At 43.0% G+C, this 13,757-nt stretch overlaps 1 protein-coding gene across 1 annotated transcript in view; it reads right to left on the bottom strand.

Annotated features, from left to right (window-relative positions):
• The window catches only part of HERPUD2 (HERPUD family member 2), a 33,840-nt gene extending 24,291 nt beyond the window's left edge, over positions 1 to 9,549 (bottom strand). Inside the window, exon 1 of the mRNA XM_025464617.3 lies at positions 8,973 to 9,549. Coding sequence (XP_025320402.1) covers positions 8,973 to 9,119 — 147 coding nt within the window. The 5' untranslated portion in view covers positions 9,120 to 9,549. The remainder of the gene's footprint in view (positions 1 to 8,972) is intronic.
• Positions 9,550 to 13,757: the final 4,208 nt, after the last annotated feature.

Genomic DNA, 13,757 nt, shown 5'->3' on the forward strand with positions numbered 1-13,757 from the left:
AGAATACACAAGATTTATTTTCTTCTTTACTAACATCATGCAGAATAACTTAATGGTTTTGGTTCAAGATCCATTTGGATTTAGTTACAGTTTTACATAACTGTTCTAGTTTTTATTATTCCTGCCACTCTCACAAATACCTCCATACATTTTTCAAAAACACAAGATTAAGAAAAATCAACTCAAGTGCACGGAGATTCAGCTGCCATGTCTATATGCAATCAAGAATAGGAAATACATTCTGGTTACTTCTGCCCTATTTTGTACATAATAAATCTGCTAAGTGCTCATACTGCTAACCAGTAAAGTATTTAAAATCAAAGCATTTATGTATGGTCCCCATAAGACCTCCTATTTCATAACTGGAAAACAGGCAGATGTTCCATGAATTCTATTAAAACAATTAAATATTTAAAAAAAAAAAAAACAAATATTAGCTGTATCAACAAACTGCTAAATATGCCAAATCCAAGCAACAGCTGTAACAATTTTCAAACAGAATATATGTATTCAGTGTGGCTACTAAAAAGGGTCTTATATTAAAAATAATCATACTAGAAACTGTCATACTGAATAAGATCTGGTTCAGAGAATCTTAAGTAACCAAAGACGAAAGGAAAGGTATAGCTGTCTTTCCAAGATACTTAGCTGTTAGGCATAATCTAGATTCTCCTGGAAGTATTTTTGAGTGTGGCATTCCTAAAATGCATAAGTTCAAATTCCCATATATAATAACCAAGTCAACACAGGAGGTGATTTTTTAAAAATATATCTCGCAAATCTTGAAACTTCAAACAATACATGTAAATATTGAGTGTGTGATGAATAGTTAATTATATAACATAAGTTAAAAGCCAAGTAGATAATAATTGATTTAATCCTTCAACAAAATGAATTCTATAATGCTTTATAAGCTTCCATAACATACTTATTATTAATTCAGTTGGAAACTAAAAAAATTTTGATAAATACTACATCATAAACTATCATTTTTCCATCAGTACAAGCATTTAATAGATACTTCTATGTCATATCAACATTCCACATAAAGGACATCAGTCTTATGATTTTTTTTTTTACTTTACTATGAAAATTCTCAAACATACACAAGATAGAGAGAAAATGAACTCCAAGGTACCATCTTCAAGAATTCCTAAATATTCAACTCCAACAATTATCAATATTTTACTATTCTTGTTTCATCTATCCCCCATTGCCTTTTTGAGGAGAAAGAGATTTTTAAAACAAATATCACACGTCATTTCTTTTCACCGTAAAAACAGTATGTGTCTGGAACAGGTTTGAGGATTTTTTTCAAATAACTGAACATTGCCACAGTCAACAAAATAGTCAATTGGGTCAACTTCAAATAAATTTGTATCTTCCCACAACAAGAGAACATCAATTTTCTTGTTTTATTTTAAAGATTTTATTTATTTATGAGAGACAGAGAAAGAGAGGCAGAGACACAGGCAGAGGGAGAAGCAGGCTCCCTACAGGGAGCCCAACGTGGGACTCAATCCCTGGACCCAGGATCACCCGCTGAGCCAAAGGGAGATGCTCAACCACTGAGCCACCTGGGCAGCTCAAGAACATCAATTTTCAAAAAAGCAGAATACAGTAACAAAATATAACAAAATTACATGGCACGTCCCACAAAGTACAGGAAGCAAAAACAAGTATGGATGGGGATGTGGAGAAACTGGAACCCTCACACACTGCTGATAGGAATGTAAAATGGAACAGCCCTTGTGAAAAATTTTGACAGTTCCTCAGTTAACAAAGAGTTATTATTACCCAATGAAGGGCGCCTAGATGGCTCAGTCAGTTAAGCAGCAGACTCTTGGTTTTGGCTAAGGTCACGATCTCAGAGTCCTGAGATAGAGCCCCTAGAGGGGATCCATACTCAGCACAGAATCTGCCTGAGATTCTCCCTCCTTCCCCCTCTGCCCTTCCCCCTGGCTCACACGCTCTCTTTAAAATACATCTTTAAAAATTAAAAAAAAAAGTTACCTGATGACTCAGGGTATATAATTCCATTCCCAGGTATATACCAAAGAGAATTGAAAACTTATATCCATAAAATAACTTGCATAAGAATGTCCCTAACAACATTAGTCATAATAGCCAAAAAGCAGAAACAACCCAAATGTCCATCAATTAATGAATGAATAAACAAAACTCTTTAAATATGTTGTATTTATGACATGTAATAAATACTAGTTGGACATAAAAAGTAAAGAACTGATACATGCTAAATATGAGTGAACCTTGTAAACATTATGCTAAGTGAAAGGAGCCACACAAAAAAAAGACCACATATGCTATGATTTCATTTATATGAAATTTCCAGAATAGGCAACTATATAGACAAAAAGTAGATCAGTAGTTACCAACAATGGAGAGTGACAACTAGTGAGTATAGGTTTTCTTTTTTGAGGTAACAAAAATGTTCTGAAATTAGACATTCAAAATAACTGCACAACTTTGTGCAGCGGATTACTAAAATCCACTGAGTTGTACATGTTAAAGAGCAAGTTTTACAGAATGTGAATTATATCTCAATTAAAAAATTGTTTCTTGAAATATCCAAATGCCTTCAAGTGATCAGAAATTTTGAAAGAAGTGGGGCACCTGGGTGGGTCAGTGGTTGAGTATCTGCTTTTGGCTCAGGGCCTGATTCCCAGGTCCTGGGATCGAGTCCCACATCATGCTCCCCAGGGAGAGCCTACTGCTCCCTCACCCTATCTCTCTGCCTCTCTCTCTCTCTGCGTCTCTCATGAATAAATAAATAAAATCTTTATAAATAAATAAACAAGAAATTTTGAAAGAAAAAAAGAATCCTTTAATTTTACTGTGACTGAAAAACACAGTGCCTAACTTAGGTGAGAAGATTTGAAAATTTTTCGGTCACTAAAGCAATTGCCTCTTCACTTTATATATCAATGAATTAATTTAAATATCTGGAAAACCAGTGTTAGGCATAATAAACAATTCAGTAATCAACTGACTGAACTTTCAATTAGCCTTTTTGGATTATAAACTACAGTATTAGGAAAAATACAGATTTTGAGATCTCAATTCAAATTCAATTTCACTTACAAAAAGTGACAAAATTTTACTTATCCAGGCCTGCTAATAAAAGCATCGTTTACCTTAACTGAAAATCCATTTCTGTATTAGTTAAGGAAAAGTAGTGCTACCTGCTATGACAAACTCCATAATCTCAGTAGCTTAACACAATAAAAGTTCATTTTTCTCTCTTTCAATATAAAAATCCAGAATTCGGGATTGGTAAATATAAAACAAAGTACTGATTAAGTTGTCAATTAAAAGTCTACTGCTAAGATACTGGCTACACAGATACATATACACTTGACCATCTATGTTAACACCACCACCATTCTTCCTGTTGCTCACACCCTACATCCAAGAGTCAGCAAATCCTACCAGATAAAAGCTACTTTCACTGCCTCCACCGCTGGTACCTGGCATTATATGGTAGAGCAGAGACAGCTAAATTACCAAGTTAGAAACATCCTAATGGTACTGAGGAGCCCAGAGACAGAACTATGCCACTCCAAATAAATACCTGCTTAACTAGCTGGCCCAAAAAATTTTGCCACCCACGTAACAGACATTGCTAAAAACTAAGGTGAGGAAAGCTCACTACCAAGTATAACATGCAAAAATAGATTATCAACTCGGGAGATTTTTTTCTTTCTAAAAGATTTACATATACTTTCTAAAGTATCTGACCTTTTTTTTTTTAAGATTTTATTTATTCATGAGAGACACAGAGAGGCAGAGACACAGACAGAGGGAGAGGCAGGCTCCATGCAGGGAGCCCAACGTGGAACTTGATCCTGAGACTCCAGGATCAGGCCCTGGGCTGAACGCGGTGCTAAACCACTGGGCCATCCGGGCTGCCCAGTATCTGACTTTTTAATGTTTAATCAGACATCAAGAACAGATAAAACACTATGTATCCCTAATGCATTTAAAACATTCACAGGTAAAAAAAAAAAAAAAAGAAAAAACATTCACAGGTGTCTGATAGATGAGTTTACAAAGCCAACAACAGTTTCATATTTCTAGAAAGTTACCTCGTTGGTATTAAAAGGTGAAATTTTGTCTATGAAGAACTAAACAAGTCTTTCATTATGCATGGCTTTAAAAAAATCATGTCCTTAGTATATGCCATCAACATAATCAAATAGCTTAGTAAAAAATCTTCAACTTATATGTTGGTTCAAAGAACTAGAACCCAAATCCTTTCAAAGTGGTAATTACTGGTATTTCAGTACCTACATATAGTTCAGTCACAAGTGTCTAATAGCTTTAAAGAGGTGGTTCCCAGAAGGTGCACAATATATTTCTGTGGAAAATGAATTCTATGAATTTGTACTGTAACATATCTTTTTCTCAATTTGTACTGTAACATATCTTCTTCTCACTCCCCTAAATTCACTCAATTTAAAGCCCCAGAGAATTCAGAAGCACTGTAAACAGAAGCATGGTTTACCCAAACTGCCTCTACCCCTTATCTCCTTGGAACAATAGTAAACAAAACCAGCATACAGGAGCTTTAAAAATATAATTTTCTCTATAACTCCAAAGAGACATTCCCTGTGTAGCAGTTTCTACTCATAGACCATTTGCAAATCAGGTATACATACAACAGAGAATGCCAAAATACATGACTGCTATAGTTTATACAAACAAGTGAGGATGTGAAGATAAAGCAAAGCAATGGCTTTGAGGTCTTAAGATATTAAGTTCCCGTATCTTCCTAAAATTTATCAAAATAAACAGAAATAGCACACACTAAGATAACATGCATTAAAACACTATTAAGGCTAAGTTATCCATTCATCTACAACCTTCATATGATAAACCATCTGAACACATACCCCTCCTTTTATAGTTCACCTCTTTTCAGTTTGCAAATATCTAGCTAAGATGGCCAGGTCCCTAAATGCCTTTTTTTTTCATCTTATTACATATAACCATCATATACAATATGAATTATAATGGTTAAGCACTGAGGCTTGAAAGTCAGACCAACGTGGGTTCAAGTTCCAATTCTACTACTTAAGGAGTTCTATCACCAAGCCTCAGTTTCCTTATCCATAAAATACAACTAATAAATAAAACTTACATCATAAGGTGTCTGTAGGGAATAAACGTGATAAAACACATAAAGTTCTTAGTAGGATGCCGAATATACATGGCAATCACTTAGTAAATGGAAGTTTAAAATCTGAGCACCAAATATGACGTGAGAAACTTAAAGTTCTAGAAAAATCTGATTTTAAAAAGACGGATGCATGATTAAACAAAATATAGTACTGTTATTTTCCAAAAGAATATATTAGGAAGAGTCTACAAAGGAGTTAAATAAAATAAATTTAGTCAGCACTCATTCAAAACTTTTCAACAATCTTCACATTCAATTTAATAATATCCTTTATTCAAAGAGTTTTAAAAATATGAATGATATTGCTAGGGACCATGAAACTCTCTTAAACACAGGCACTAAAATTTTAAAGACAAGTCTTATAAAACAAAAATTATTTATGTGTATGGATTATTATAAGCTCCTTTAGGTCAACAGTTCTGAGACAGTTAAACGAGTAAGTCTTAAAAACGACCTGCCTGAGTAAGGTAATAGGGAATTACAAAAGTGAGGCAGATGTAAATCTTAAATTATATTATTATTACAAGCTATTTCCACTGCTAATGAAATTAAAACTTCCATTTGAACTGTGGGCAATTTGGTTATGAGATGTTATATCCTCAGAATACAACTGGTTCTATTCCTATTTCTTTAATTCTAACAGATCACGGTGCAGAGGAACAATCTGAAAAAGCAGAACCAACCTCCCTAGCTGACCAGGAGAGCGAGCAGATATAAGTAATGAAATTGACTGCTTTAGTTTAACAACTTAAAGCACCAAGACAAAGGAAACCTACCCAGAACTGAGGCATTTTGACCTCAAGACTGAAAAATGGAGAACCAAGGCATAAAATCCCCAGAAAGGTTTGCCCTCAAAACTGAATTCAGGGTGAGTTGGGTCCATCTTGGTTATTGTTTGTGTATGAGAACAAGAGTGAAAAAGAAGCGATAATGAGAAAGATGCCTACTCAGACTTAAGAGATCCTTACTTTTTAAGTTTTCTGTAGGATAGTCCATTCTACTGAATAACATTAAGTTCAACTATTTTGATATTTATATCTCTAGCAAATAAGCCTAAACAAGATCAGTCTGAAACTACTCAAGTAAAAGTGGCATTCTTGACAGATATCTTCATGCCCCAAATTAGAGAATAATTATTTCACACTACAGGCCAATTTCAGGATCTGAAACTCTAAAGCCATAAAGTGATGACAAATGTCATATTAGAACATGATTCACAATTACCTATATACACTATCAACATGCACTTTCCAGTTCTTACACGAAGTCCTACAGCAATTATCAACACCATTCAAAGTTAAAATTCCGGGGCAGCTCGGGTGGCTCAGTGGTTTACCACCACCTTCAGCCCAGGGCATGATCCTGGAGACCTGGGATCGAGTCCCACATCAGGCTTCCTGCATGGAGCTTGCTCCTCCCTCTGCCTGTGTCTCTGCCTCTCTCTCTCTCTCTCTCTCTCTCTCTCTCTGTGTGTGTGTGACTATCATAAATAAATAAAAATTTAAAAAATAAAATAAAATAAAATAAATATCCATGTGGAGATTATCTGGGATTAAGTCTGTATCTGACCAGATTTTACACACTCTTGCAGAGTTTAGCTAGAATTCTGTTAACGGCAGTATACTTTTGACCTACTCTTTTAGAGTTCCTAAAAGGACAACTTCAAACCTCCATTCTGCTCCCTCCAGCAGTTCCTGTTTACTTTTCTAGAAGCCACTGCCCACAGGCACCAAGGCCCTCTATCCACCTTTGGCCCATAAGACCTAATGGCAGCAGTACTGACCAAACCATCAACTTTCTACTCCTTACCGGGAAACACCTGCTTCTACAAGGCACTGGAACCGTACTCTGCTTCCAAATCACTCACTTCCACCCGGCAGATGTGCAAAGAATCAAGAATAAGAAATATTCTCTGTTAAACATCAAATAGCCCTTGAGACACCTAAACACAGAATCAGTGTTAAGCAGTCTTTGTGGCTGGTCATAAGAACCCACACTTCCCTCATAATATATTATTATAATATTGCCTGTATCATAAAAATGTTCTCTGTTCTAAATAACCATCTTACAAAGTGAACTTTTAGTACTCCAATTTCTAGGCTGAGGACTACCTGTGGGGTATCATTCAACAGTTGGTGTGTTCAATGACCAAGACACTTCAAATCAGTTCTCATAAATAAATTTGAATGCAAGCCTGTCAAATCTAGTAACCACTGGAAGTCCTCAGTGAAGTTCTAAGACAACAAACACATAGTCCTCACCCCCAGGGTCCACCCACTCTCATTAACCTGGAAATAAACTTCAGTATTACAATTCACTTAGAGAGGACTTGCTGGAAGAGAAGAAAAAAGCAGGTTTGCTACAGTTAAACATGAAAGTGTGTGTACAAGCAGCAGGTGGGTTAGGGGGGCAGGATGCAGAAAAGTTTGCAATTCATCTATCCTCCAGCAGGCAAATGATCCACATGGGCACTAGAGATTAGAACAAGGACAGAACCCCTGCCAAAAGCTGGCTTCTCCTGTGTCCAGAGAAGTCAAATGGGTTTCACACTCTTCTCTTAGTCACTTTTTGAAAAAAAGAAAGTTTTAGAAAAGTGATAACTCTTGGATCTATCGTCGTGTAAACCAAGTCCCTTTTGGTTTAATCATACAATATAAAGACCTCATATAAGCACATACTTGAGCATATACCTTGGTGTGCATATATACACATACTTACACTTATATATGTAAGCATATACTTCTATATTTAGGAATGGTAATCTGGCTATGTTATTAGCAGTACCACGGTAATCTATGACTTTCAAGATTGACTATTCTGTAAAGCAATTTTCCCCTTTGAAAATGTGTAAAACAAATATGTAATAGGGAATCTTCCATAAAGCAGAAAATATTAAAACAAATGTGTTACCCCCTGTGTAAGTCTTAACTCTCGAACAAAAGATCTGAAAAAAAAATGAGGATTCCATCTACTTTGTTTTAAGTACTTAAATACCTCAGGGTTTTTATTTCCCCTACTAAAAAAACTTGTAGGGACGCCTGGGTGGCTCAGCGGTTGAGCACCTGCCGTTGGCCCAGGGCGTGATCCTGGAGACCCAGGATCGAGTCCCACATCAGGACTGCATGGAGCCTGCTTCTCCCTCTGCCTGTGTCTCTACCTGTGTGTGTGTGTGTGTGTGTGTGTGTGTGTGTTTCTCACGAATAAGTAAATAAAATCTTTTTTAAAAATTCAAATAAAAACACTTGTATCAAAAGTGCTAACAAATAAGGGCAAGTAAGAGTTGTTTTTCTAAACCTGTTTTTGCCCTATTTCTGTAGTTCTTCTAAAAGTCTCAACGCCTAACTAAAGCAATAAAAGCTTTAATATAAATAAAAGCTTTAATATAGGTTGCAGTGTTTATCTTTTTCTTTTTTTTTAAGGATCCATCTGTCACTCCCATATTAGGCCAATGCCTTAAATCCAAAGAAAACGGCCCTTTTTCATGCCTGTCAATTCTTACGTCCCTTGATATTTCTGTACAAGAACTCTTACTAATTAACTGAACCTCATGAGGAAGATGTTAACGATGGTTAGGACACTCAAGACACACACACACCTCGGAACTCAAAATACTTCGCAGTCTGGCTGGGGACCTATGCGGCTCCAGAGGGGAGGGGAGGGGAGGGGAGGGGAGGGGAGGGGAGGGGAGGGGCGGGAGGGGCAGAGCGACGGGAGCGCATGGCACGAAGAAGTCGCTGGCCCGAGCGGCTGAGCCCAGCTGTTAGACACTTACTGGTTTGCTAGGGTACACGTTAGACAGATGCGTTTTGAGTTTCCCCACGGTCCAGTTCAAGAAGCAGCTAATAGTCTGGTCGCTGTATTTCTGATTCGGCGCCTTAATGATGAGGGTCACGGGAATCTCCATCCCGTTTTGGTCCATGGTGCCCCCCAGGGCGGAACCGAGTCCAGAGGAGGAGCCCAAAGGGGCCGAGGTGGTAACTGGCGGCTCGACCGGTCGGGGACGGCAGCAAGCGGGTGTTAACAGTCCGTGTTCGAGGCGGTCACAGGCGCATCGGGCGATACAAAGGCCATCGCCGGTACCAAGGAGGATGGGCGGCGGCGGGGTCGGGGTCGGGGTCGGGGCGCCCGGCCGTGGGTGCAGCTTTCCCCGCCAGGTCCGGGCTCCGCGGGCTCCGGGCTCCGCCGGGCTCCGGGCTGCGGAGAGAGGCCGGGAGGGAGGAAGAGAGAGAGAGCGAGAGAGCGAGCAATGCGGAGGGAGGGAGCCGCCGCCCCGCCCTGCCGCGACCCCCGGCTGAAACGCAACAAGGCCCCTACGCGACGGCGCTGCCGGGCGGCCAGCGAGGGGGCCGCGCCGCTCGGGGCCACCGCCGGGGCAGCGGTACCTGAGACGAGGCCGCGGGGCCCGCCGCCGCCGCCGCCCTCCGCGCCCCGCCTGGGCCGCCGGCCGCACAGTCCCGCCGGGCGTCCTCCGCGGCGGCCGCTCCCTTCCTGCTGCGCGGCGGCGGCGGCGGCGGCGGCGGCGGCCCCGGGTCTCGCGAGGCGGCGCGGCGGCCGCGGGAGAAGTTGGCCGAAGGGCGCGGCCGGCTCTCCGCCCGACCCCTCGGCCGGCACAGGGCGGCGCGGCGCAGGGCCGGGCGCGGAGGGCGGCGGCGGCGGCCGCAGGTGGCAGGAGGGCGGGGACTCGGAGCCCGGCGCCCGCGCGAGCGCGCCGACTCTGTTGTTGTTTTGAGGAAGGTCTGGGTCCCCTTTAAGCCGGAAGGAGCGGGCCGGAAGTGCGTCACGCGGGGCCCGCCCAGACGCCGGGTCCTCGCGGTCCCCGGGAGCCGCCCGCCAGGGGTAGGGCACCGCCCGGGTAAGGCACCGCCCGCCCCGCCCACCTGCCCGGGTTAGTGCACCTCCCGCCCGGGTTAGGGCACCGCCTGCCCAGGGTAGGGCACCGCCGGCCCCGCCCACCTGCCCGGGTTAGGGCACCGCGGGCCCCTCCCACCTGCCCGGGTTAGTGCACCGCCCGAAGTAGGGCACCGCCCGCCCCACCCGCCAGGGTTAGGGCACCGCCCGCCCCGCCCACCTGCCCGGGTTAGGGCACCACCCGCCAGGGTTAGGGCACCGCTGGCCCCTCGCACCTGCCGGGGTTAGGGCACCACCCGCCCGGAGTAGTGCACCGCGGTCCCCTCCCACCTGCCCGGGTTAGTGCACCTCCCGCCCGGGTTAGGGCACCGCGGGCACCACCCGCTAGGGTTAGGGCACCGCCTGCCCGGGGTAGGGCCCCGCCGGCCCCGCCCACCTGCCCGGGTTAGGGCACCGCCCGCCCAGGGTACGGCCCCGCCCGCCCCGCCCACCCGCCAGGGTTAGGGCACCGCGGGCCGAGTTCGAGTCCCCTGGCAGCCGCTCTGCGGTGCCGGAGCGCGGGCCTGACGGCCTGACCCCGTCGCTCGGTCCCGCCCCGCAGCCGCGCTCAGGCCTCCCCGCTGGCCGAGCTGGCGCTGGCACACCCTGTCTCACCCGCACCCGAAGATGAGAGAAGCGTTCCTCCACCCTAGGAGTCGTCTCTGCAGGAGTTAGTGACCTTCAGATGCGGGATCAGACGTCCGCTCCGGGGGTCTTGCGTCGACTGCCCGCGAGGCACGGTACGGGGGCTCGGGCGGAGAGGCCGCGGGGTGCACTGCGCAGGGGCCGAGGCTCTCCGAGAAACCTCAGGTCGGCCTCTACCTTCCGCGTGACCCTGGCTGCCCTTTCCGAGCCTCAGTTTAGTTCTCCGAGCGGCAAAGGCTGCCTAACTGCGTGTTGAGGAGTCGATGAGCTCCGAATGCAAGCCGTGGGGTACAGTGGAGGCAGGTGACAGCCCCTCGGATGTCGCTTGCCGTCTCTTCCCTCTCGGTCCTCCCAGAAGTTGGCACGTGTTTACCGAGCCCCCTACTGTGTGTTTCGTACTTCCCGAGATGAAGAGGGTTGGCTCTGGCTTTTCGGCGTAGAACGCAAAGGTTATGGCCACGGCCCGACGCAGCATGGGTCCCGGGGTCAGTAGAGCCAGTTAAAGTCGGGCGTGCATTTTCACGGGCTTGCACCTACAGGAGAAGGCAAGCGGAAAATACAAAGAGCTGGTCTTTTTCCCTCTGCACTTCAGAAGTCTGAAGGTTAGCTACCATTGAGTTAGTGACCTAGGGGAAATTCTTCCTCTCTATAGCTAGCGCAGCAGGAGAGGACCCCTTTGACCCTGACTTCGTTCACTTCCTCCTTTGGAGTACCGATCACATCCTAGCCACACCCTCTGAACGCTCTTCGGCAATAAGAGCATCATTTTTTGTCGCCTATTGAGGACAGCGTGCTATGACTCAGGTTTTCTGTAGCAGACCCTGGTCTCTTTCTACCTCGTACTTGGTCATCCTAGTGGAACTTTAATTTAATTCTAGCTAAAAATACTTTTTCAGACCCCTTTATATCTAGGGGTAGCCGTTTGACGCAGGTCTAGCCAAGGAGACAAAAGATGAAGTTGCCACTGGCTCTCTCACGAAAGCTTTTAGAGGGGCATGGTCTGCAGGCCGGAGCTCAGCCTGTCCTTGCTTGAGGAATATGATGCCAGAGGTGCAGCAGCCGTAGTTCAGTCGTGAAGCAACAAGCAGAATAGAGGCTTGCATTCCAGGGATGGCAGAGCAGAACAATTGAAAGAGGCTAGATCCTTTATGGCATCATTGTGGGATCATGTAAGTCCCAAGCTGTCCGTCCTAAGACTTCTTTTTTGTCCACTACCTGTTTGAGCCAGCAGGTTTCACAACCTCCTGTTAGCCACCACCACCTAACCAGGCAATTCTTGTCACTTATGCCTGTGACTCAGACTGAGTAATGTGGTCATCTCACTTGGCACTATGAAATATGCATTTTTAGTGAGATAATTAATAATTATTAAGGAAGAATGTGCATCTCACTATTTTTTTAAGATTTTATTTATTCATAGAGATGCAGAGAGAGAGAGAGAGAGAGGCAGAGACACAGGCAGAGGGAGAAGCAGGCTCCATGCACCAGGAGCACAACATGGGACTCGATCCCGGGTCTCCAGGATCGCGCCCTGGGCCAAAGGCAGGCGCTAAACCGCTGCGCCACCCAGGGATCCCTGCCCTATTTTTTTTAAAGATTTATTTATTTATTCATGAGAGCCACAGACAGAGAGAGAGGCAGAGACACAGACAGAGGGAGAAACAGACTCCTCGCAGGGAGCCCCATGCAGGACTCAATCCCGGATCCCGGGATCACGACCTGAGCCGAAGGCAGGTGCTCAACCGCTGAGCCACCCAGGCGTCCGGTATCTCACTATTTAAAGCTGAAGTTCACTAGTATGGACAAAAGCATTTAAAAAGGTAATGAACATTGAACAGATTGAAATATATGGGTATAAAGATGATATAAACAAAAATGATTTTTTTTTATTTCACAGCCACCTGATTTAAGTGCCTAGAAATGCTTTTGCTGTTGCTGAATTTGGCCATAATAAATGATACTGGAAAAAATAAAAAAAAATAAAAAATAAATGATACTGGAATGTGATCCCATTTTTGTTAAGTATATGTGTATGTAGAACAGCATGTGAAGGAGTGGTCCTCAAAATATTGATAGCGTTTACCTTGGAATGTGGGGTAGAAAAAATTGTTAGCATTGAGGTGATGCAAGGTTGCAGTTACTTAAAGGCTGCTATGAGCATTGAGCTGCCCCTTTAGATTATCGTACATGTTTCAGATAAATGGAAATGCAAAAGAACAACTGCACATCTGTACCACTTACTGATTAAAGATAACCTCCAATGAGAATACTTACAAGTGTGATGCTAATAGATAATAAAGGATTTGTAGTTCTTTTTTTTTAGGATTTGTAGTTCTTAAGACTAAATCTACTTGAACAATATTAACTATTCAGTATACATAATTCTAGTGGTTAATTCAGTAGTTCAGAGTGACGAGGTAGTTTTGTTAGCAAAATAAAACAAATCTAAAGAAAATTCTTTGTAAATAGTATGAATTGATTTCCAGTATTTGTGGGACATTTATTTACTTCCAATTCTTTTCATCTTTGAGATGAGAAAGAGGATAGCTAGAAAAGGGTATATTGACTCATTCTGTGAAATTCAAGTTTCTTCTAAAAACCTAAAGAAAATAAAGTGCTTGTTACTGAACTTTTCGTAACTGAAATTTGGAATATCTTCCAGGATGGTAAAATTCTCTATGATGTTGAATAATATAGTTTGTGATATTTGGGTATTTTGTTCTTGTGGGGTTTTTTTAAAATCTTGAGAGGAAAGACTTTAGTCAAGTGATGATCTTGCAGTTGCAAATTTCAAAGATGATTTTGGCCATCTGGTTTCTGATTCCTTCTATTTCCACTTATACCAAACTTGCCTTTTTTTTTTAAGACACTGTGCCACAAAGTATCCAATCAAATCTTAATCAGGTTCATTGTTTAAAAACAATGAAATCCTACATTTGAAGCCTAGGAAAATTAGCTCGTTTCAACACTACACTTTCAAAATCTTAATTGGTCCCAGATGTTTGATTATAAACCATATTGTAGA

The sequence above is a fragment of the Canis lupus genome, chromosome 14 (genome assembly GCF_003254725.2).
Source record: "Canis lupus dingo isolate Sandy chromosome 14, ASM325472v2, whole genome shotgun sequence".
Taxonomy (NCBI): Eukaryota; Metazoa; Chordata; class Mammalia; order Carnivora; family Canidae; genus Canis; species Canis lupus.